We start from the raw sequence: 25656 nt of genomic DNA, 5'->3' as shown, positions 1-25656 counted from the left end.
CAAGCTACAGGTCAGATCTGTGAGGAGGTGACCCCACTCACAGTCAAAATGTCAGTTTTTCTAGGTATTTTTGAGCTATAAATCCATCTGTAAGTGAATAAATGAAAGGTAGAGCTGTTTAATGTCATGCTGTGGAACATTCAGGCAGGACATCTCCATAGAAAAAAGCAGGTGATGGACCATCCACCAGAAAAGTTACGTAATGCTAAAAATGTGGTGTAGTTATTCTCAAAGGAATCTCCCTCTACAATATTTGGTCGGATCTCGGGATGCACTGATCTGATATTGGCATCAGATATCGGTGCTGATACTGAAAATTTAGCTGGATCCGCTTCCAAATTAGCCAGGCTGGTGCCACCTAGTGCCTCCGATCGATTTCATTTCACTCCAGCGACTAGATCAGGAATTGGAATTCACTAGACGGTTCGCAAAAACCCCGGAAGTGCGACCAGCCAATCAGCGAAGAGCCATATATTCTGTTTTGGCAACGATTCCAAGATCGAGGATTTAAAGCCGGAACAAAGAGAATGTTTGGTGAATTTTATCAAGGGGAAAGACGTTATTTTTTTCTACGGGATTTGAGAAAAGCTTAATATATCAGTTATCCCCGTTAGCGGTGCATTACATATGTCAAATAGCAGCGATTGGTTAAATTAAGAAAAGTACCCGTCTGCTGTTGAGCAAACAAATCCTAATGCTGCGAGGTCAGACGGTTTCCATGGAGTGAAACCGGCTGATGAATCAGGCTACTTCCAAATATCGCTTCAGTTGGTTGGACATACAAATTGATGTAATAAGATTATTTCTTGTCGTAGTCAAACTCAAACATTTGAACTTTTATTTGGAAAAAGTTGTTCTGTAGTTATAAAGAGATAAATAATAGAGCAGGTTAATACGAACATTTTAAAACCAAAATGATGAGCCTCACTGCAGCAGTTACAGAGAGAGGGGCATACATTTTTCAAATGTAAAGTCAACTGGAGCCAGAGTCGATGGAGCCGGAAGTGCCCCCATGCTCACTTCCTAGCAGGTTAGCTATGTTCATTTATATATACAGTCTAAGGAAATTAAACTGGATATTTTCTCACTTTTAAGGTTATTTTTAATAGTTTTAACAATACGCCCAATAGTTTACGAAACAAAAACTGAAATATATTGACAATTCTTTAACATTTCTCCCATTTCTACTTGCTCTGCTTCAATAAAAGATGTAATCTATGTTTCAAACCATATTTCCTCTAAGCAAAACATGAAAAACATATTAACTTATAAAAGAGATTACATTGCAGAAAAAAATTTGTGCTTAAACATCATATCCACACAAAACTGTCTCTTGTGAGCTTTAAGTTACAATGTTGAATTGTGTTTTGTTTCATTCACACATGTTTGAGTAACACTTTATTTTTAGTCTGTCTACATTTTCAAAGCTCAAAATGCTCTGTTCCACCTTGTAATATCATGAAGCAGTAGTTTTAAAGTAAACAGCTTCCTTTTACCTTTTGTTTAGTCAAGATTGGAAATTCCAGTAGTGAAGTCATCCAAATGATTCTAGTGAAGGTGTAAACATGCAGGGTTTGTGCGTTAAAAATGTGAACGAAACAAAACACAACTCCAGGTATGTTTGTAATGAGGAAACAACATTATAACACAGATCAGAAAATAATACTCTACAAATGTGAATGAGTTTAAATTATTAAAATAAAACCAGACCTATGGGAAACACTGCAAACTGAGTCGTATTTGTGTAAGAGTAAGTATCTACTGGGTGTATGTCAGTTGTTTTTTTGTGTTTTGTGTGAAGAGTCAAAGATTATCAGACTTTAGGGACGCTCTTATCCCTGGGTCCAGGCCTGAGTCTGTAACAGATTCCTCCAAAACTGATAAAAAACACAACTGATTTCCAGTGGTGGAAGGTGACAAAGTACAAAAGTAAAAGAACGATACAAAGTTGACATATCTGTACTTTTCTTGAGTGGATACTTTTAACTTGTGAGAGCAGGTATCTGTACTTTCTACTCCACTAAATTTTTAGATCTGGACTGAAAAGTAAAATGTACTTTTCTTTAAGGTTTAAGACCTGCAGAAATGGCTGAAACTGTATTTTTTAGCACATTTCATTTGAGTTAACTTCCCAAATTTGAGCAAACCAAATACACAAAAGTGTGTAGAAAAAACAAAAGAAGAAGAGGAAAGAAGAATTAGCTGAATCACTTAAAATCAGGTATATTCTTTTATCAAAATCACTAAATTTCATTCTTTAATTGTTCTAAACATCTCTACAAAATACTTACTTTTACTCTTATAGTACATTTTTGAGCAGGTACTTCAATACTTTAACAAACAGATTTTTCATGTGATACTTTAACTTTTTTACTTGAGTAATTGTTTACCTTTGTATCTGTACTTTTAAGCAACAAAAGTGAGTACTTCATCCACCACTACAGATTTCACAGAAGAGCGGTGGGAGCTGGAGTACTTCTCATTAGCATGAACTCAGTGTTGTTTCCAGTATGTTGTAATTATATACTGCAATAATCTCAGAGTCAAGAAACTCTGGATTAACAGTTGACTATTATTATGGGACTATTGTAAATGAGATAGAGTTAAAATCACAGAACAGTGGTGGAAGAAGTACTCAATTGTGTTACTTAAGTAAAAGTACAGATATTGGAGCAAGAAAATACTCAAGTAAAAGTAAAAAAAATAAGAGTATTAAAGTAGCTGTTTAAAAATGTACTTAAAGAGTAAAAAGTAAAACTATTCTGCAGATATTTTAAGGTCTAATAAAACTTCAAATGTAGCGATTTTGATAAAGATTTGAGTTGAATTTTTGTTCAAGAGAAAACAATTTAACTGTATTTTTGTGTTTGCTCCAACTACAAATGTGTTCAAAATAAAACCTCATCTTTTCAGCAGGTCTCAAACTATCATAAAAAATAATAAAAAATACTCTTACTTTTCTGTCCTGTTCGTTAATGTAGTGGAGTAGAAAGTACAGATACTCAGATGTAGTAAAGTGAAAGTAAAAAGTATCCACTGGAAAATTTACTTAAGTACTTTACTTGTTTTACTTCTTTATGTTTATAGTGTAATTGTGAAACTAAATATGGCATTATAACTCTCTAATTCCCATTCCCAATAACAGCTGAGCCCAACATTATTTTTGTTCCTTTTTTTCAAACGTGTTCAGCTACTTTCTTTAACTTTATATTTTCGTAAATTTTAAGATACAGAAAAATATATTTGTAATAGTAAAAATATAGAGAATGCACACATATACACACAGACATTTTTATAACAAATTAGCAAAGAAAAAGTGAGTAAACTATGTAGAGAATCAGACAAGTTTTAACTATTTAAGTAGATTTTACTCACAAAGATCACACAATTTATGCAAAAAAGTGACTACAACGGCAATTAAGGTTGGATATCACTAAGAAGTTGCCGATACAGTAAATATCACGATACACTGAGCTTTCAATTTGATACGATTCAATAAAAAATAAAGTCTTAAACCACTCCTTGTGCAAAGTTCATATAAAACACAAACATTTTAATCATCAAAATAGTGAAAATGTCAAATGTGCTGCATAAAAAGTTTCCTTCCTCTGAACAAGCAACAAAACTGTAGCACTGTAACAAAATAATTTATTAAAATAAACCAAAAAATACTCTTGGCTATATATCGATACAGTAGCCCACAATATCAATACTGTATCATCACATTAAGCGATACAATATAGCGATATTTTGAGATTTTTGCACACCCCTAATTGCAATATAGATTTTTGGGGGGTTATTTTAGCTTAGAAATTTTAAGTTTTTAAAGGTACACTATGTAACTTTTTGGTTGAGGGTCTGTCACTTGCTTGTTTCTATGCATATGTCATTGCTCTGCCTGAAAAGGTCCAAAATCACCTTATTTTTATTAAATTAAAGGTGGTTTTAAAGCTCAAAAATACCTAAAAATACCTGACTGTGACACAGATCTGACCTGTAACTTGGTCTGGCTCAGTCTCCATGAAGATAGAAAGGTTTATTTAATACCATACTGTGAAACATTCCAGACAAAGCAATAAGAACAAATGGAAAATAGAACAAATAGAAGAAAAAAAAAGCATCTGACAGACCCTCCAAAAGAAAACAAAAGTTGCACAATGTTTAAGCCCCAAGACAAAATGCACAACTGTCAAAGTCCAAGCCATTCTGCAGCTACATCCTCAAACTTCTGTTGCTTAAGTTAAACATTATTTAAACATTATTTACCTCTGTTTTGATCCTGCGCTTGTCATGGTCCGGCAGCAGCACTAGGATCCTCATATTTCTACTCAAGCATGTACAAGNGATATTTAAAAAATCGACAAAAAAAATCATCAAAGGGCCAGAAATGAACTTTTCCTGAATAGCTTTAGAACGATCTTGAGCTGTATCAGAACTAGTATAAGAGCTCCCATGTACCATTATTTATAGAACCTATTTGGACGACTGAGGGATTACACAAATATAACACCGCATGGCGATATAAAATACTATTATAATATACAAAAGTACTATTATTTAATGTTGAAAATCACATTCTATTGCCTAGAAATTCGAATGATGTGCTGCTACACTCTTTTTTTCAGTGCAGCAGCAGAACCATCAGCTTCCTCAGCATCTCCACCTTTACCTCATCTCTTTCCTAGAGAAACCCAATCCAAATTCTCCCTCTCCTCTCCCGCCTGCTTTCTCCTGGGACTTCTCCTGTTCCTTCTGTTTTAAGAGCGACTTCATTTCAGCGCTCTTTCATCAGAGCCCTGTATAAACTCATCCACGGTCTAACTTTCAATCAAGCTGCTCTGACCTCCCGACATGTACACCACTACTGCCTACTCCACCATATTTATCTGCTCCAAAACCCTCACACCAAACTCAACCTCACGCTCTTATGCATGGCCCATATTGTCTAAAGCAGTGGTGCTCAATACGTCGATTGTGATCTACCAGTCGATCTCCAAGCTCGTGTGGGTAGATCGCGGTGTCGTAGGACTCGTCTCGGACTCGATCGCGTTTGGACTTGGTCTAGTCTCTCACTCCAGGTCTGACACTTGACAAGTGTGATCATATTTCATTATGGCCGCTGTTGTCGGCAATAAACTTGTACCGGTGTGCGGGGCTGTGTGGGCCTGTGCGTTCATTTGAACCAGTGGATAATGTGTGGCACATCACAAACACACACGCCCCCTGCGCGTGCCTTGTCCTCAACAGTGTGTGTCTTCATGTGTCCTCGTGTGTCCTCGTGTACCAGTGTGTATCACAGGAGAGGTTCAACTTTTTCAAACATTTTGTCTGTTCATCTGCGTCGCGTCAGCGCGCCGCTCCTCACCTTTTCACTCTCTCTCTCTTCTCCCCGTGTACAGCACACAGACTCCTCCTCAATGCGCTGATTAGAACAAGACGAAATGCGAAGCAAAAACTAAACTAAATGTATGTTCCAGTGTTGGCACAGAGGAGCCTACAGCACAGAACAGAACTACCACGAAATATGGCTGAAGTTTGCCTAATAAATGTTCACAAATGCATCTGTGTTTGTCACGATGTGCGTTTGGTTTGATAATGTGCAGAGGTAAATACCACTGCAGAAGCAGTAAGAGAATGTAACTGCAGTTAGACACTTAAAAAAACAGGTTTAAAAATCCTACACACTTCACTTTTTTCACAGTTTTGTGTAAAGTGTCAGTGGAAGTTCTCTTAAAGAAGAGCTTCTCAAACTGTGGATAAGGGTCCGAAAAAGAGGAGCAGAGTGTTTCAGTGCAGAACAGTTTGCTTGGTCTTGTATTAGGTAGATCATTTTGACTTGTTCATTTTACAAGTAGCTCACATGCTGAAAAAAATGTGAGCACCCCTAGTCTAAAGAAAGTGTTTATCATTATTGTGGTTTTGAATTGGTATTAGCTATCAAATATATTCCTTAGTATCGAAATATAGTTTGAAATGTTAGTTTCGTGACAACACCATTACGTATAGAGAAGTACAAGTGCACAGTGCCTTCTTCACATGTAAAAGTGTGGATCAAACTCACAATGTGGTGCAGTTTTGCACATAAAATGTGCCAAAAACTTTAAGATCAGTAGATCGCGATCTTAACTTTGGTCGATCTTGGTGGTAAAGCATGCGCATTTTAATCGACAGGTCTGCAGCCAATCATGTGTCGGTGAGAGAGCATAGTGCTGATGAGGATTTACGCTCATATTTAGGAAAAAGCAGCCTATGCCACAGTGTGTCGCTTTATGTCTCCTCATGTGTTCACAAGTTTTGACTTAAATCTGCACAATTTGCCTAAAGGTCCAGTGACTCCCTGTGCCTCTTGTTGTGTGTGATGCCGTCTGACTGCTCCCCCTCCTCTCTCTGATTCAGCTGCAGCTTCTCACCTTTTCTGTTTTCTCTCCTCGTTTGCTTCTTATCATTTTAATCCAAGTTACTGTTTTCTCACCATTTTTGAGTGAAAATTGAGTCCTAAATTGTCGCACGAACATCACAGGTGTTTCTGTTGATGGACATCTGTGTTGGCCTATGTGCACCTCTGAAATTTTGTAACTACGCGTTGAAAGTGACACAGACAATAAGGGCTGTAATTGATCCTCTCCACCACCGCTCTACATACATTTCTGGTACTCTGCTTTCCCGCTTCGTTTTGTATACACAAATGCAGTCATAGCCTCCTAGAGTTGGGGTGGTGAATTACTTTGCGGCGCATAGACCTCGACTCTGATCCATAAATCAAAAACGATGGCGACAAGGTGACGGCGAGTCTGCATTGAGTCAACGCAGAACTGTAATTCGGCCTTAACTGTGATGCGCTCATGGATTTATGCTTAATATATTGTACAAACTCATTCCAAACTCATTAAATGTGAATTTCTCCGGAATTGTTGGTCCTATAGACAGGAAATAAAACTGTAGTGATCTTAACAGAAGAAGAAGATCGAATTGAAAATTAAGATTGATCAGTATGGAAAAAAACTGATTATTTTTTTCCCCCATCTTGGTTGACATCCCTTGTTGACACTGACACAGGTGATAGATTTTAACAGCCTTACCTACCATCTCACAGATTTATAATGACAACTTTGCACGCAGTATTCCTCTCATCACCATCTCCTCTCGTGTTGTTGTTTTTTTCTAGTCTGTTTACCTGAGCTAACCAGTCTTCTCATTAGCAGAGGCCGAGGTTAAAGACAGCGGTTCCAGTTTGTGCTCACCATCCTGCAGAATCAGTCTGGTCTTTAACAAGGGCCGAACAGAGCAGGAAAGTGCCCCGTCACCACTTTAGGCCCATTAACTTTTACTTTGTGTCACTTCATGTCAGGAGGATAGCCCACTTTTATTGGTAGTAGAGCTCCTTCTGTCAGGGGGGCGAGCGCTTGTGTTTCCAAATGTGCAACGCCTCACAAACTTTGAACTACAGCCATGAATCTGAGCGCAGATTAAAACGGGTGTATGACTTTAGTGAGCCTTGACCGTAACATAATGTAGCATACCATATATCGTTTACTAATGTTTACGTAATCCAATTTTATGACTTACATTTAAAACCACAAATTAATGTTCTTGGCACTGTACCAGGTTTCTTTAAAACTTTTCACTTTCCTAATGCATTCCTAGCACACTTATTATTCACCTTAATGACTAGAGTTTTGCCGTCAGGGTAATAACAACTAGCATGCTAACAGAGCACCAACCTTACTTCCATGTTTGGGGCAATATTTAGTAACAGCTGCTTTTCAATATATCTGTGCTACTACTTTTATTACATGAACAAAACTGGTAGAGTAATAATAACCGTGCCACTAATTTGTCTTTTCAACAAATGCACTCCCCAGCGCTGCCAGCAGAGGCCGCCAGACACTTAATCGAAAGCGACAGAGAAAGCTCGCAAAATAAAACCAGCTTCAAAGTTTACGAAAGAAGAATGACCAATTAAAAATGGCTATAAATATCCAAAAAGTACTCCAAAGCCTAAGTTTTCGCAGCGAAGGGATACAGAGAGAGATGCGGATTATTTGTGTGTATGTGCTGCTGTTGCACTTTGAAGTCTTGCATCAAAAACAACCGGAGGACTTGCTTTTGGCAGGCAGAGGCAGTTTAACTTGGGAAATTGTCCACATATATAAAAAGCAAGTTTGTCAATATTTAATGTCCTAAAACCCCAGCGGACACGAGCTTTACCCAGACTGCAGTTACTGTACAGAATATATACAAGGTTTTAAACTGCATCATCTGTTCTGCAGGGCCTCCTCTTAATGCAAGCTCAAATGAGCCCTTTAACAATTCGGATTGATCAGGGAACTCTTTCAATCTTTCATGATGTGATGATTAAATGTGCACTGTGTAACTTTTCTGGTGGAGGGTCTGCCACCTGCTTGTCCCTGATGTACCACAGTATGGCATTAAACTTGTACATCTAATATTGCATTTATTCATTAAGTTACATTAAAAAATAATCAAATAAGTTGAAAAATATCAGTTCTTACTCTGAAGTTTTAGTATTGTGGCAACACTAGTGGAAATGTGACCCTGTTCAAACTCGATTTCAATACTAAGGAATAGACTCGATATTCATAACTGATTCCAATACCATACAACAAAAACTGGAGTGATAAAATTTCAGGGTGAAATAGAAATATATATTCTTTAAAACACAAACTGTTATTTTAACTATTTAAAAGTTGGGGTTTGAGTTGGGGTTATTTGCCAGAGGGGCCCAGTCAAGCAGAAGTAAACAGCAAGGCCAAAAATTCAAGTTAATGCATCTGATATAAAAATATATTCAACAGATACATATGTACTCTAGTTTATGAAACTGTTTACCTTTTTTCTGTACCATTTTTGGTTCTAAAGTTACATATGTTTTAAGCAGACCATGTATGCAACATGGAACAAAAATAATTTCCCAAATTTCAAAGACCTGCAAATCATGTAAATAAATGGATGTATTTCATCATATCTTGTGTTATTCCATCTTTAAACTGTTGATGAAGGTACATGATTTTTATATTTTTTTAAATGTATTTAAAATGATAAAAATTTACTTGGAATTACTGACATATTTTATAGAAATAGTTTCCTTTCATTTTGAAGTAATATTAAAGTATTCAGAAGAAAAAAGGTGACAAATTATATAAAATCATGCACCTTCTACTTGCTTGCACAATTTTCCCTCCGTTACCATGACCTTTCTTAATAAAAAATCTCATGAGTCAAAAAGTAAGAGGTTTTTCAACCTAATCTTGTACCATATGGTAGAAAACTATATGAAGCAAATATTCAAACCAGTTTGTTAAGGATATGTAAGTGAGAACCACTAGTTATCACTGTTTGTATTTATTGCCCAAAAAGTGCTGCATATTTCATTCCCTCCCTTACAGACATGAGTTTTAAAATTTTTTGTCAACAACTTGAAAGAATATCACAGGTTTAACTTTACCCTGTTGGAGTGTAACTCTTTCCTACATTCTGATACCTTACTTATTTCAATAGTCCCTCTAGTTTCTGAATAAGAGCTATTTGAATGTCAAAAATCTGCCCGTTTCCCTCCGTTACCACTTGACCGGACCGAGAGTTGATATGGTTGAAGTTAATTCCCTTAGTGTTATTTGGCACCTCCCTCCCATCACTTCAAACTCAGTTTGAAGTGATGGGAGGGATTATGTACAAAACCAGTTTTGTACATAATTCCATCTTAAATTAAGTAAAATAAAGTGTAAAAATACAACACCTGTGTGTCGTTTAGCTATCAGTTTACTCTCAAAACGTAAATATAACTTGATTTCGGGGTTAAACAGGAACTTTGGTCCAGTGTTACTTAATTAACATTTCCAAATTTTAAATTAAAAAAGATTGGAAAAGATTGGAACATTCCACATTTAGACAATAGAATGTGATTTTCAATATTAAATCATAGGAATTTCTTTTACATTACCATGTAATCCCTCGGTGGTCCAGGTAGGTTCCATAGTGGTCCATGGGTGTATACTAGTCTTTGTGCTCTTATACTTCCTACTGCTTCATTCAAGGTTCATTTCTGTCCTGTGAATATTACTTTTTATTACTGATGCATATCTACATGTCTAGTTGTATTACTTGTTTTGATATCGATTAGTGTCTGATTTTTGATCCTTACCATGCCATACTTTCCACAAATCTGCCATGTAATTTATAATGCACCTTTCATAGTACAGCAGCAAATATGTATTTATTCAAACATGTACTTTTACATAACACAGATTTGTTCATGCTAATTTGCCAAGGCTGCCTCTTCACAATTTCCATATGTCAAAAATAACCTTCTGTAGTAGTTCCCCCAAAGTCCTCTATTGGACATATTGATTTGAATATTGCATCAGCAGTGCAACAGTGAGGATGTAAACTGTGCAGATAGAAAATGCATGACAAAGCACAAACCCTGACCTTGGCTCGGAGTTGTTGGTTTGTAAAGGCGCCTGCAGAATGTGCCTATGGAGGATCCAAGGGGGCAGAGGGAGGCACAGGTGTCCAAATATTTGTCTGTTCAAACGTCTTCCATTTTCCCCAGGAGCAGTGCACTGTGCAAGCACAAGGAGTCTGTAGCTACAACTTTAGTCTGAGCCCATTCACAGAGAACTGCTGCTGACAGTACAACCACTAATTAGACCAGGCCCTTAAGTTTGCCTGGAGAACATGAACAGAAATGAAATCTAACCAGATTTCTTGGTATTCTGCTGCTTCTAATCAATGAGCTGCAGAAATGGATACAAAAAAATGAGTTAATCCTGTATAAGGATTAGTGTCACAAAACAAAAAAATCTTACTTCATTTTGAGGCTGAGGAAAAGGCCCAGTACATTATACAGATTTTAAATTATAATGATGATTAAGACCCTTGTTTTTAGACAATAGAATCTAATTTTAAAAAAAAGCTTGTGGTTATGTGGTCTGATCTATTTTCAGGACTTCCTTTTAGGGCTGCACAATATTGGAAAATTTAGCAATATGACTAGACCATAATCCCTTGCTCCTTTCAGCCCAGCCAATGGGTTTAATGCCTTTTTGTGGCCTTATGGTGCCATAATAATCCAAATGAACACCTAAACTGACATAAGACATATTTACACGATGCATCACATATTTGCTATTGTCTCAGCTTACATTTATTCCTACATAATAATAAATTGACAAATCAGTTGTTTCTCCTGACAGTCAGACTGCTCCATTTACAATTCTAAACCCATTTCTCTATACTTAATATGTCTTATCTTGTCCCATCTAGAGTTAGTCAGGCTGGCGCCACCTAATGCCTCCTCTCAATTTCATTTCTCTCCAGCGACTAGGTCAGGAATCGGAATACACTAGACGGTTCGCAAAAGTGTGAGTTCGGGCACCAGCCAATCAGCGAAGAGCCATATATTCTGTGCGATTCCCTGAGATCAAGGATTTAAAGTTGGAACAAAGAGAATGTTTGGTGAATTTTATCAAGGGGAAAAACGTTATTGTCCTTCTTCCTACGGGATTTGGGAAAAGCTTAATATACCAGTTAGCCCCATTAGCGGCGCATTACATACATCATGACCAAATAGGAGCGATTGGTTAAATGATAAAAAGTACCTGTCTACTGTCAAGCGAACGAATTCTAACACTGCGAGGTGAGACCGTTTCTATGAAGTAAAACCGGCTGATGAATCAGGCTAGTTTACAGTATGTCCCTGCAGGTATACAAGCTGTGTTTTGTCCTTTTGTTTTACTTGGTTTAATGCAGGGGTCTCCAACCTTTTTCCAACGGTGAACTACCTTTACAAAGCAAAATTCAGAGAGAGCTACAAATTTTTGTGTCCCAAGAAATTTTGAGCCATGATTTTGAGCCTTAGATGACGTAAAGTTGCCTATAAAAAAAACCAAAAGAAAAACCAAACCATTATCTATTAATTAATGCACAAAATTTGACTCAAAATAATAGATTGGACAATGGTAATTAATACAGTTTTACTTATTCAGAACAATACGTATAATTCAGAAATCCTTTGGCGAGCTACTTTAAAGGGGGCAGAGAGCCACTGGTAGGTCCCGAGCTACAGGTTGGTTTCATGGTGCAGTATGTGTGATATTCAGACCCTCTCACTGCTGCTGTATTATTCACTCTTCACTTCACTTCTGTCAGCAAAGCAAAGCGCTCCAAAGGGACTTTCAACTTTTATTCCACTTTTTCTCCACGCTGGAAGAAAGGGAAGGATCTCACTGGTGTTTGGTCATGGTGTCAGTAATCAGCTGTGTGCTATTCTGACTTCTGACTCTGCTATAATGAACTGAACTGAATGTTAAAGGTGCATTTTGTAACTTTTCTGGTGGAGGGTCCGTCAAACGCTTTTCTCCGTGGAGATGTTATTGCTTTGTCTGGAATGTTTCACAGTATGGCAGTAAACCTTTCTATCTTCATGGAGACCAAACCAGACCAAATTACAGGTCAGATCTGTGGAGAAACAATCCCCCTCATAGTCAGAATGCGTGTTTATCTAGGTATTTTTGAGCTATATAACCGCCTGCAATTGAATAAATGTAAGGTAGAGCTGTTTAATGTCATACTGCGGAACATTACAGGCACAGCAATGACATATCCATAGAAACAAGCAGGTGAAGGACCCCCAACCAGTAATAATGTATAACCCTTGACTAACAGCTGTGGTTGGGAGACTGACTTCTCTTGTTTCTCTTTGCAGTACTTTGTCCTGCTGCTGTGTATCTTCCTGCTGGAGGTTCTGGCTGGAGTCCTGGCTTACATCTACTACCAACAGGCAAGTCGCTCACATCATGGATCCCTCTGCTTATTGGATCACATTCTGAATATCTGCTTTAAGCCAGGTGTACATTCCATTCATACGTTTGCCGGTTTTAACTCAACTCGAGAGATGCGGACACATAGAAAACAACATAAATCATTTTTTCATGTCATGTGAAATGTGTTTAGCCCCAATACAGATATATTGTTAAAACAGCTGTTAGGATCAAAATTAGATTACTGTGTGCTGTATGTATCAAATTATAACATATTTTTATTGTTCGCAAATCACGAATCAGGGTTTGTGTGCCGTTAGCATGCTAGTTGTTAGTTTCTCTGTGAGAGCAAAACTCAGCTCGGGCTGCTGAGAGTTGTGAAAAGCACTTAAAATTCATCAGTGATTACTTTGGATGATTAGTAAGTAGGGAATAAATTTGAACCACTGTAAACATTTAAAATGAACTGGTTCTGTTTCAAGTACCATAGTTTTTGGACTATAAGGCGCACTTAAAATTCTTTAATTTCCTCAAAAATCAGCAGTGCGTCTTATAATCCAGTGCACCTTATGTATTAATTCTGGTTGTGCTTATTGATCTTGAACCGATTTTATGTGGTACAAGGTGCTCAAAAATCTGTCAAAATGTTTTAGTACGACTTTGGTAAACAATGAAGCTGCACCGCTTGGTGGATTGTCAGAACATTACGGCTACTGTAGTCAGGAGTAAGTGAGTTGTGTCTTTTAGTCCGACAGAAGCTGACCACATCAGAGCACAAGGAGCGAGCTGTTTTTTCAGTGCATATAGTTTATGCAAATGAGTCATGTGGTTTTATGTTTTGTTTCTGTAAAACGTAAACAAATGTGGCAAAGCTGCATTAAATACATTATTACTAATTATAGATTTGAGTCGTCCTTGTAGGAAATAAAAAAAACTAACTTAAATGATCCACCCACATTCATATTTATAATCCACATTCACCAAGACAGGGAGGCAACGCCGGATGAGTTACGCCACAGTCTGCCAATGGATCATGGACGCCTGGACTAAGGATCATTCTCAAGTGTCGTCTGTTTGGCTACGTTCAGACTGCAGGGCTTAATGCTCAATTCTGATTTTTTTGTGAAATCCGATGTTTTTGTGAGGTCGTTCACATTTCCAATTAAATGCGACTTGTCTGTGACTCCAGTGTGAACGGTAAACGGCCCGAAAGTGTCCCGCATGCGTACTGGAGGACACGATGACGTCAACCCCATGCGTCAACCGCAGCGAGCGTGCTCTGTGTTTACAGAAGTTGTCCAAACATGGACGCGAGCCTTGAGCACCTGGCGATTTTACAGTTCCGGTTTCCACCTGCTTCAGCGCAGAATAGTGACATTTGTCGCTTGTTGATGACGTGTGGGTCAGATGGATGCGCTTTGGCTGTTCAGACTGAAGTCGCATGTGAAAAGATCGGGTATGTATCGGTTTCAGGAGCACATATCCAAGTGGCCTGGGTCGCATTTGAAACTAGAAAAGCACTCAGAGAGCGCAGACCTCTGCCAAGGACTACCCCCATTTTTTATATAAATTGCGATAAAATCAGTCTTCTGGATCAGATCCGGATCAGCCTTTGGAATATGAAGGAGGATCCCATTGTCCATCCCTGAGTCAAATTTCATGGGGTTTGGTCAATATTGGCCCCATTTACCACAATGTTAACTAAAATTTCAAAGTGATCCAGAATCCAGGATTTCTTCCGGATCACCCCCAAAATGAAATCAGTTCTTTCTTTTCACATTTCCAACAAATCCTGAAAATTTCATCAAAATCGGTCCATAACTTTTTGAGTTATGTTGCTAACAGACAGACAAACAAACAAACAGACAAACGCCGGCAAAAACATAACCTCCTTGGCGGAGGTAAAAATCGGATCTGTGCCGTTCAGACTGTCATTAAAAGATCAGATACAGGTCACATAGAAGCCAAAAAATCAGATTTGAGTCACTTCAGGCTGCACTCTGAACGCAGCCTTTGTTTCACTTAATGTGCCTTATAATCCGAAAAATAATGTATTTAAGATGGTAAAAATCAGGTACAGCACGGGTAACAGTATTTTTGGAATCTTGGTTATTTTTTTGTGATATTCTTTCTCAAGACTATTTTTACCTACTTATTACAAACCTCAAATGCACTGTATAAATTATTGTTTGACTTCTCTCAACCACTGCATAAGAAACATAAGAAAAATCAGGGGCAAGACCAACTGAGAAACCCTGACACTGAGGATATGAGAATTCCTCTTCCTACAGACATGTGTATCACTGTCTACAGATGTACAGAAGGCAGCTCTTCAAACCAGAGGCACATGAGTATCTAGTGCAATATTCATACTGCGGCACCGTGCCTTTTGTCATGTTGTGATGAGTTCTGTAGGCACCACACAACCTATAGAGTCTGATTTATATAGTGCACTGAACTATAGTGTAACGCATTCACCTGGCCTCCTGTTGCCAAAGCACTATACAGTACACATGACTGCTATCAGAGCTATCAGAGCCATGAAGTATCACAGTAATACTTGGACAATAGTGTGTCAATCCAACAGAATCTTTTTAATCTTTGATACCTCCTCAAAAATGCATAATGCTCTGTTCCACCTTGTGATGTCATGATGTGATAGTTTTCAAGTTAACAGCTCCTTTTACCTTTAGTTTTATAGAGACTGGTAATTTCAGAGCTGAAATGATCTAAATGGATTTTTAAAACAAAATACAGCACTTACTTCAGACATGTCAAACTCAGGCCCGAGGGCCAAATTTGGCTCACAATATAATTATATTTGGCTCACAAGATCATATCAAATATGTATTAGAGCTGTCCGCTGGCTACAGATAGACTATAGAGACATTATTTATTTAAAATATTGTTATTTTATATTTTGCTTGTTCTGGATTCAATGTTTCAGCAAAACTATTATTGAACATTTATTTTAATAAAACATTACATTTCTCAAAAAAAGAGAAAACATGCAGATGTTGTTGAAATTTTTTATTAAATATTTAGTTTGGCCCATGACTTAGTCAGTTTTTAATTTTGGCCTTTTGTGAATTTGAGTTAGACACCCCTGACTTACTGAATTAATTCATGACATCACAAGGTGGAACTAAGTGTTTTGTGTTTGAGTGAACAATTCAAAAACGGCTCCAGGTATGTTTTTGATGTGGAAACAACATTAAAACAGAGATCAGAAAATATCATAATATGGGCCCTTTAATTATCGGACAAATGTGAATTTACTGTGAATTACCCACAAAAGTGTGAAATATGTGATACCCTTTTTTGGAAGTTTAGAATAATATTACAGTTAAATAGCACCCACAACAAAGCACCATGGTGCTAATCAACATGCTATTTATGTTTTTATTCACCACTATAACTACTCTTACCAGCAGAGGGCACCAAATACCTATTTCAAAAGCAAAAGTATCTTAACGTATAAAAGAAATTGAAGGAAGCATCTCTCCTGATAATAAGAAAGTACAAAGCTAGCTTGCTGAATGTCCCTCCCCGCTCTTTTACCTTTTTGCCACTTCACTCTGGTCTAATTAAAGCGCAAGGACCAGAAACAAATAAAGATGGATGATGGATCAGGGTCAGCAGTTCAGAGAATCAAAATTAACAACTGTTCATAAAGGGCAAATGTTAACCACTCTGCCAACGGTAGCTTTTTAACAGAAGCTACACAAAGTATATGTCTGATGGAAGCCAAAAAGATCTCCTGGATACAATTACATGAACATTTATAATATTGTGAGAAAACCCTTACTTTATCTGTTTTTTCATCACTACTTGCTTCCCTGGGAATTCACTTGTTGGGAGGTCGTATAAATCAGTCCTAAAGCAGCTGGGATGACTTGGCATTGTTTTCAGTGTCCTCTTTTTGACCATTTCTTGTTTAGGACTACAATGGAAGTGATGTAGTCCACTTTTAGACCTGGTTTAGTCCTAGATTAGTCCTGGAACAGTCCTGTTATACACTTGATTTAGATCTGGTGCTACTCGGAAAGCCTAATCTGTTCTTTGGTGCTACTTGGTGTGAAAAGTTTGAAAGCCACTGCTTTACAAATGACATTTGCAGTGGATATTCTGTGTACTTTGAGAGTGGGACCTGATTGTTTTGTAAACAGAAGATTGTGGTGATGTGGGTCTGCTGTAAACTGGTGTAAATGTACATAGCAAGAATAGTCTATAAATAATGTGGACCTGTTAAATGAGTGGCAGGCTGTGCCCTCATGTGTCAGAACGTGCTATTTTACCTCACTCCTTGATTTATGTTGATACATTCGCTGATGCTGCCCAATGCCAACTGGCACAGGCTGGTATCACATTGGCACAGAGTGCCAGGACTTTCTGCTCAAGGTGTTATATGGACCCATTTTGTTATTTCTGGAAAAGACTTGTCACCAATGACTCCCAGGTGTAGTTTTTGCTATTTTTCAGGGTTTTTATACTTAGAAGGTCATTTTATTATTTTCATGTATTTTTGTCAGACGGGATTAGAAATTGGTTGTGTTTGCTCTTTACACCTTCACCCACTTCTCTAAACACCAGAGGTAGCTCTTCCTTTCATTTAGATACTAAGATCTCACACATCTGGAATCTGTATTTTTATATACTTTTTACCTAAGAATTTTTTTTTTTAAACCTTTCAATTGCATGTGATGTTTTTGCACTTGTGTTTAACAGACCCATCCAGAGGGGCATGTTTAGAATTGTGGCACTTGAAACCCAGTACTGTGTGAACATTCTATCCTATTCATTTTAATAGAACAGTAAATCAAAACATTTAGACGTTTGCAGGCAGCACAGCCGTGTGTTTGTTACATTTGGCAATAACAATAAGTAATAACTCCCAGTGTATAACTTGTAGAAATGAGGTTCAGTTATTCAGAGAATAATAATTTGTACCATCATAACCATAGTTTGAAAAAAATATATGAGAAAAGCTGCATATTCTTGTCAGCAGAAAAGTGAAAATGGAGAGATAAATAGTTGTCTCCCTCCATCTGTGTGGAGGACATCTTCACATGGTGAGTGTAAAGCTCCAGCATGTGTCAGTAGCTAATGTGATGCATGGCCACATCTGCTGTTGATTGCAGACCAAAGCTCCATCCCTCTTTTCCAAGGGCCCACTATAATACAAATTACACCTCCATTATTTTTTCATCTGGTTACATAAGGCTCCCTCTCTCCTTCACCTGCTGCACCGCTCTGTTTGTGCGCTGTCAACAGGTCCTTTCACACTCCTCTCCTCCTCTTCTTTTTTTCCTCTTATTTTGTCTTACTCTTTTCCTCTTCCTCCTGTTTTACTTCTCCTCTATCTCTTTCATTCTCATTTTTTTTCTCTCTCATTGTCTCATTCTTTTTCTGTCACTCTTTTTCCATTTCCCTCATTTTATCTTTCTCATATTCTCTTTGTCACTCCCGCTTTCTCTTCCTCCTTCCCTCTCTCATCCTCGTGCTCATATTCTTTCTTTCATTCACTCTCTTTCTCATTCATTCTCTCTCTTCCTCTTGTCTATCTCACGCACTCCTTCTCTCCCTCCCTCCATCCTCCTCCTGTCCTCAGCCCCTGCTCTTTCTAATCATGCCATCCCCTGATATCTCCTTCACGCTTTGATTTGCCGCCGCGCGCTCCCAGCTGGCCCGTTGCCATGGAAACTGAGCCCCAGGACCGGCTCCTCCAGCGCGCTGTCTGCCGCTGCTCCGGGAATAGGCACGGCCCTGCACCCGGCTCTGGCTCTGGGGCTGGTGCTGCACACGGGGAAAAACACGGCAACTCTCCATTCGGAATATTCAGGCATTCACCATCACTTTTAGGCACCGCGGTTTGGAGAGTTCAAGTTTCATAGGTAGAATGTACAGGGTTGTTCCGATACCATTTTTTTGTGGGATCCGATCTGATAACGATACTTGGCCGTGGTGTACTCACCGATACTGATACCAGTCCGATACCATAAGGTGAATAAGTGCTCTCAGGATTAGGGGTGTGCAAAAATATTGAAATATCAATATACTGCATCATTTAATGTGATGATATAGTATCGATATCGTGAACTGAATTGATATATCTCCAAGAGTGTTTTTTTGGTTTATTTAGTCACAGTGTTACAGTTTTGTTGCTTGTTCAGAGGATGGAAACTTGTTTATCCATCACATTTGACATTTTCACTGCACAGCAAAAACAGGAGAGTTAAAATTTCATGGTAAAATATTTCAGAGTTTAACACAAAAAGTGTTATTTTAACTATTTGAAAGTTAAATGGGGGGTCGAGTTGGGGTTATTTGCCAGGGTTGAGATGATTGGAGTTAATTCAGTTTCCCCTAGTGTTAATTTAACTTCTCTTCATGTTAATTTGGTACCTCACACCCACCACTTCAAACTCCCACGAGAGTAGACCAGTTTGAACTAGTTTTGTACAGAATTTCATCTTAAATTAACAAAAATAAAGTGTAAAAATAAAATACCTCTGTGTGTTGTTTAGTTAAATCAGGATAACCCTACAAAGTGTTATCTGTTTACTCTCAAAACGTTAATATAACTCTTGATTTCCAGGCTCAACAGGAACTTTGGTCCAGTGTTTCTTAATTAACATTTCCAAAAATTATGAATTAACTTAATAACAGACTGGACTCATATAAACCCTGAGAAAATGTTCAAATTGATTCTGTGAGAGCTAATTTTAACACTCTACTTTTTATTGTGTGTTTTGAGGATTAAAATGTTTGTGTTTCATATGAAGTGGTTTAAAAAAGACTTGATACAGCAGCCTATGATGTCAATACTGTATCATTACATTAAACAATACGATATATAAATGTTTCAATATTTTTGCACACACCTAGTGTAGATAAAAACAGCAGTGAGGCCTGTAAAAAAAAAAAAAAAAAAAAAAAAAAAAGCTCATCCTCAGAACACATGGCTGATTCTGCAGAGTAATTAAACAAAGTCTGAGTTAGGCTGTTGTTGTTGTTGTTGCTGCTGTTGTTAGGCGGCACTCTCCTACTTATTTTACCAAGTTTACCGAGCGACCACAAACAGGTAACACAAATGTCTTTTCTTTCATTATGAGCGTGTTTAAGTGCCTGCAGAACCTCCACAGTCTGTGTTTAAACAGCAGCTGCTCGCATCTACTGGTCCTCATTCAAGAAAATACACAGTAGTATTGGATTGGTGATTTGGTCTGAGTACTCGCTGTATTGGAACAACTCTAAAAATGTGTGTGAATAGGGATTTATTTTATAAAATCAGGTGAGCAGGAACCGACATTTCATTTTGAAAGGCAAGTTATAATAATAGACATAGTAATAATAATAGAACAGAGAACAACAGGCTGAACAGGCGTTAATATGTTAACATAATATATTAAAAATGATTCAGATAGTGATAGCATAAACAACAGAACATAAGTTTACCAAAGTCTCAATCTCACTTCACATCACTAAATCCATTGAATGGTAAATGGTCACATTTTTCTATAGCGCTTTTCCACCTTCAAGGCACTCAATGTGCTTTACAGCAAGGAACCACTCACCCATTCACACACACATTCACACACAGTGTACGCAGACACTGTGGGCAAGGTGAGCTAAGTGTCTTGCCCAAGGACACAATGACAGCATTCATCTGTGGGAGCTGGAATCAAACCAGCCAATCTGTGGGTCAGTGGATCTGACCGCTCAACCTGTCGAGAGCTGGATTCGAACCACCAACCTTCAGATCAGTGGGCGTTAGAATTCTTCCTCCTCGGTGTCACTTCTGAGCATCTCCACGCAACTTCAGTTGTCACTGCTTTGTCATCCAGTGACTTCCAGAAAAGTTGCCAGTCCCTCACAAGTTTCTCGCTCACTCCAAACTTTCTTTCTGCTGCTCGATTACTGTTTTCTGCTGCATATTTCACTATTTGCAGCAGGACAGCGGCTTTTTCTGCAGGAGACATGCACAGAAAACTGATACACAAACCTAGGGCGCTCTCTCGCAGCTGTGAGTGTGAAAATGTTTATATATAAGTCACACCGGAGTATAAGTTGCAGGAAACACCCAAACCATGAAAAAAAATTAAATTTATAGTCCAAAATGTACAGTACACAGATATAAGCCCACATGGGAATATATGTATACTATGATTCAAAATTGAAAATCACATTTTGTTGTTTATATAGTTTGTCTGAAGAGTGTTTATCATCATCGTGGCAATGGAATCTGTTCTATTCCTAATCTATTCCTTAGTATCAAAATCGTAACACGTGACCTCACTGTGTTCCCAGGTACGAGGTAAATACATTCCAATCAAATATAACTTTTAGCGATAACAGTTTTAATGCTAATTTATTCTTGAGTACAAAAACATTGAACCTGGTGGCCATGTTGTTTATGGTGTTTTGATTCTTAAGACGGTTATCCAATCAGGATGAGCCTCACACGAGTCTCTCATTTAAGTTGCCAGTTCCAGTACTGTAATCCTTTTTTTTTTTTTTTAACACAAAATGCCTCTGTCTGATTGAATCATCACTACTTACACCCCAGCACCTGCAGCCAGTCCTATGAGCTCAGGCTACACGCTGTTCCTTTTAAAGACGACATATGCTCATACATTTATACATGATCACTACTTGTGTTGTTTGTGCTGGTATGATGCGGCGTTTGACAAGGTGACTTGTTTGTGTGTTTTAGCTGAACGAGGAGCTGAAGCAGAGCCTGAGGGACACCATGATCCAGAAGTACGAGAGGACCAACCAGGAACACATCACCAGAGCCGTGGACAAGCTGCAGCAGGAGGTGAGACACAGGGATACCTCAGATCCAACACAAGGACACACAGCTACACGTTGAATTATTATTTTTAAAGGAGACACAGATTAAATCAGGTTTTAAAGAGATTCAGGCAGGTTTGAGTAATTATTCTACGTTGAGGTTAAGTTGAGGCAGCGAGACACTTTATGACATTTACGGTGACATATCATAAAGGTTCTATTGATTCCTAGTTATTTTAGATTAATATTGCAATGTGTCGATGTGTGCAATGTCCAAAATATTAAATAACAATCCACAAGTGTCTTCAACTATAACTATGCAGTATCATTGACTGGCATGTGATTAGGAGTGTGCAAAAATATTGAAATATCGATATATCATATTGTTTCATTTGATGATACAGTTTCGATATTGTTGGCTGCCGTATCGATATATTGCCAAGAGTATTTTAAGTGATATTTTCCTAAATAATTTTGTGTAAGAGCTACATTTGCGTTGACGTTTTCACTGTTTTGATGAGTAAAATGGGTGTTTTTTTAGGGGTGTAACAACACGATATCGTCACGGTATGAACCTCACAGTACAATACTTATTGTGATATTTATTTATTTATTTGAGACAGGGAAAGCTTACGATATGATGGGGAGGCTTACGTTTAGTGATGTAACAATATCCAAATCTCTCGGTACGATATTTTCACGATATACATCTCATGGTACGATATTTATTGCGATATTTTGTGGAGGCTAACAAAACTATTAATCTGACACTTTTTCCTCTTAAAATCCCTTGACAAGACTTAATCCAAAGAGCTAAGACTTAAACGCGCTTAGAAGTGTTATTTCTTCATGTAGTCTGTACTGAAATGGAGCAAAGGATCATGGTCTATGTAGTTTCCTCTGTCTTTTTTGAGCTATTGCTGCACCATAACTCTTCATTTAAGCAGAGACTTGTAATTCGATATGTTGTGATGGTCCACGATATTATTGTGAGCACTTGGACGATGCGAAATCACGATATTTCTGTTGTTGTTACATCCCTAGTGTTTTTCGTAATACCTTTGTGCAGACTTAGTTGACTTCGTAGACTTACTAGACTTTTAGTATCACAGTCATGATTTAGCCTTTGTTTTTGATTTGAAATTGATCGTATTGAATCAAAAGTGCACTAAATCAAAAAACTTATCGTATCGAGGTATGTATTGTATAACTTCAATGATACCCAGCCTTACATGTGATCCAGTTAGCTGTGCATGTGTGAATCAGAACAGTGCTTAGTATTACACAGATTGGTTGGCCGATGTTTTGACTTTTTAGCGATCTGCTATTGGCCTTAAATCTCCAGCACAGGCCTATTTTGTTTTGGTCGATTTGCCGTCTAAAAATACGCACAAAGCTTTATTTTGACCCTTTTAATGTGGAGAAAACTGCATAAAACATGACTACAGCATTCTTAAAGGTTTGTTGTTAAAAAAAAGGGCTGTGGGTGAGTTTGTAGTAAATTTTATTATATAATTTGGCCACAAAATATTGGCAGAGTTTATTGACCATGTTGCTCTGGATACTAAACAGTCGGTATCGGCATTGGCCATGAAAAGAAAACATATTGGTCAATCTCTACTCTTTATTGGTGTGTACCTGTCCCCAAGCCCCGTCCCCAAGCCCCGTCCCTGTCACGTGCCTCACATGTGTCAGTGCTGCTGCTGGGAGCTCTTATCCCGTCAGATTAGGAACTTTAGTGATGGGCCCCAGCAGAATGGACCCAATCCCACTCCTTTTCACTCGGCTAAGTATGATGGACTGGTGCGCTCCTGCTGCTGCACCCGCCGCTGCACTCGTCACCCGTGGATCCTTATTAAGAAGTGGATAAGACACTCCCCCTCTGTCCCGATGGGAGCTCGATTAGTGGCCGCTCCGTGGGTACTACAGCTCCAGCCCAGAACAAATTGTCCCGTAGAGCGCAATATACTTCTGTGAAATCAAACTGCCTGTGTTTGGCTGACAGGACATCCACAGCTTTCACAAAGGTTGGATTTTGGAGGGAGTTGGGGTGGGGTTTGGGGGTATAACGAACAGTGTGATTGGTCTGACAGGTTTATACACTGTAGCCAGGGCTGTGTCGGAAGGTTCACACTGTTCCCTTAGGGCACTATTTAGGGGTTGTGCCATTTTTAGGGGTGTCCGAATGACCAGTTGGTGAAAAAGTAGTGCACTCATTTGCACTCAAATTTCCCATAATGCACCTTGAAAAGTAATGGAATCAGTGGTCACTAGCGCGGTCAGTATAGACCACAATGCATTGTGAGAGTCGAGAAAACGACTGCGTAGAGCGACAAGTGTTTAACTTCACACAACCAGACTGAATGAAAGCAGATAAAAGCTCTGGTTTATGGCTCTGTTGATCCTGATTCTGAATAAAACACTAAATAATTCTAAATAAACCGTTCTGGTGTTAGTGGTGTTTACCTTAGCTCCAGCTGTTAACAGACTGACGATTTTCACATTTCAGACAAAAAGCAAATAATAATCCAGTCTGTTTACGTGAAATCCAGCTTGACAAAAACTTGTATGATTATTATTAGTCCACAAATACTTGTGTGTCAGTCTGATCTGATCATGATTTATGACAGAAATCAAGTTTTATCAGAGCTTAGCGGACTTTACCCAGACGCCAGAGTCACATGACCTGAATGTAGTGATCTGCGTGTCTGAATCTCTGTGAATGAGTGCATTATATAGTGCGCTTAAGCAGTGTTTCCCAAACATTTTTCTGGGGATCCTTATTTTAAAAGTCACAAACATTCGCGACCCATGTCAATAGACATTATTTGTAAATCACAAAATGTTGTGATTTGTTTTCATTTTTGTGAGCACAGAAAATCCTGATTCACACATGTATGTAGTAATGGAAGAAATAAGCAGAGGAATACTGGCCCTACTGAGGACAGGATATTCTGACCAAATGCTGATCCAGAATGACAAAAAGGTCACAGATCCTTGTATACAACTGTATTACAGACCTACATGCAGATCGTGACAAGATGACCCAAAAAAAATCTCTTGTGACCCACCTGAGAATCGCAACACAGTCTTTGGGAAATAATGCCCTAAAGAGTGTGGTCCTATGTAGTGAACGAGGGGTTAGGGATTAGGGTGGACCTTCAGATATTTGTAGTTAGAAACACCTGGCTGTAATCTGGGTAGTCATACGTAATGTCAACAACTACTGGAAATCGTAGTGGCCAGTGAAGGCAGCACACACTTGGCTTTAGGCGCTTTTGCCCAGAAAGCTGCAAATGGACCTAGTTTACACAGAATTTGCCAATAAATGATTATAAACAGTAGATGATGGTAATGCCATCTACACAGTTGAGTAGGGGAAAAAAGAGCCCACACTAGCTCCATTTTAACAGCACGCTCTGAACTGTTGTCATACGGTGGGAGTTGCCGGTTTGTATTGAGGAAAAAACGTAACGTAATTTCACGCCAATGAGCACAGGTTATTGAAAACAGTACAACACCATCTTCGGTTCATCATCCAGATCTTCTCAGACTTCCATGCCGCTACTGCACCCTAAACCCAAGTTTCTTTCAGTTTCAGTTTAGCCAGAACATTCCGTGCCGTACATTCAGCAATTGTGATGTAGCATGTTTGAAATGTAAATGTTTGTGTCCAGTTCAAGTGCTGCGGGAGCAACAGTTCTGCGGACTGGGCGGCCAGCGAGTGGATCCGCTCCCAGGCCGGGAAGGGCAGACTGGTGCCGGACAGCTGCTGTAAGACCCCCAGCCCCATGTGCGGAGAGAGAGACCATCCCTCCAACATCTACAAGGTGGAGGTGAGACCAGCCTGCGCCGCTCCTCACACTGTGTCATGGATTTGCTGTTGTAAATGAAGTTACTGGTGCATCAACACTGAAAACAACTGAAATGAAAAGTAGTAAACATCCCTTGCATTTAAACTGGTAAATTACCCCCATAAAAGTCCCTGTTGTATAGTAGAGACAGTGCTCTGCAGATGGTATTCTATTGCCTAAATAAATGCAGCCTTTGCATTTTTCTAATTGCCAGCGTCAGATTG

At 38.5% G+C, this 25656-nt stretch overlaps 1 protein-coding gene across 1 annotated transcript in view; it reads left to right on the top strand.

Moving 5' to 3' along the window:
• The window catches only part of LOC110153568 (CD151 antigen), a 65052-nt gene that overhangs the window by 32287 nt on the left and 7109 nt on the right, over positions 1-25656 (top strand). Inside the window, exons 4-6 of the mRNA XM_020917473.2 lie at positions 12728-12802; positions 21499-21603; positions 25256-25414. Coding sequence (XP_020773132.1) covers positions 12728-12802; positions 21499-21603; positions 25256-25414 — 339 coding nt within the window. The remainder of the gene's footprint in view (positions 1-12727; positions 12803-21498; positions 21604-25255; positions 25415-25656) is intronic.

The sequence above is a fragment of the Boleophthalmus pectinirostris genome, unplaced genomic scaffold (genome assembly GCF_026225935.1).
Source record: "Boleophthalmus pectinirostris isolate CB_2022bp ecotype Guang Dong unplaced genomic scaffold, ASM2622593v1 HiC_scaffold_19, whole genome shotgun sequence".
Classification (NCBI taxonomy): Eukaryota; Metazoa; Chordata; class Actinopteri; order Gobiiformes; family Gobiidae; genus Boleophthalmus; species Boleophthalmus pectinirostris.
The sequence above is the reverse complement of the archived record's forward strand: the minus strand, read 5'-3'. Positions and strand labels throughout refer to the sequence as shown.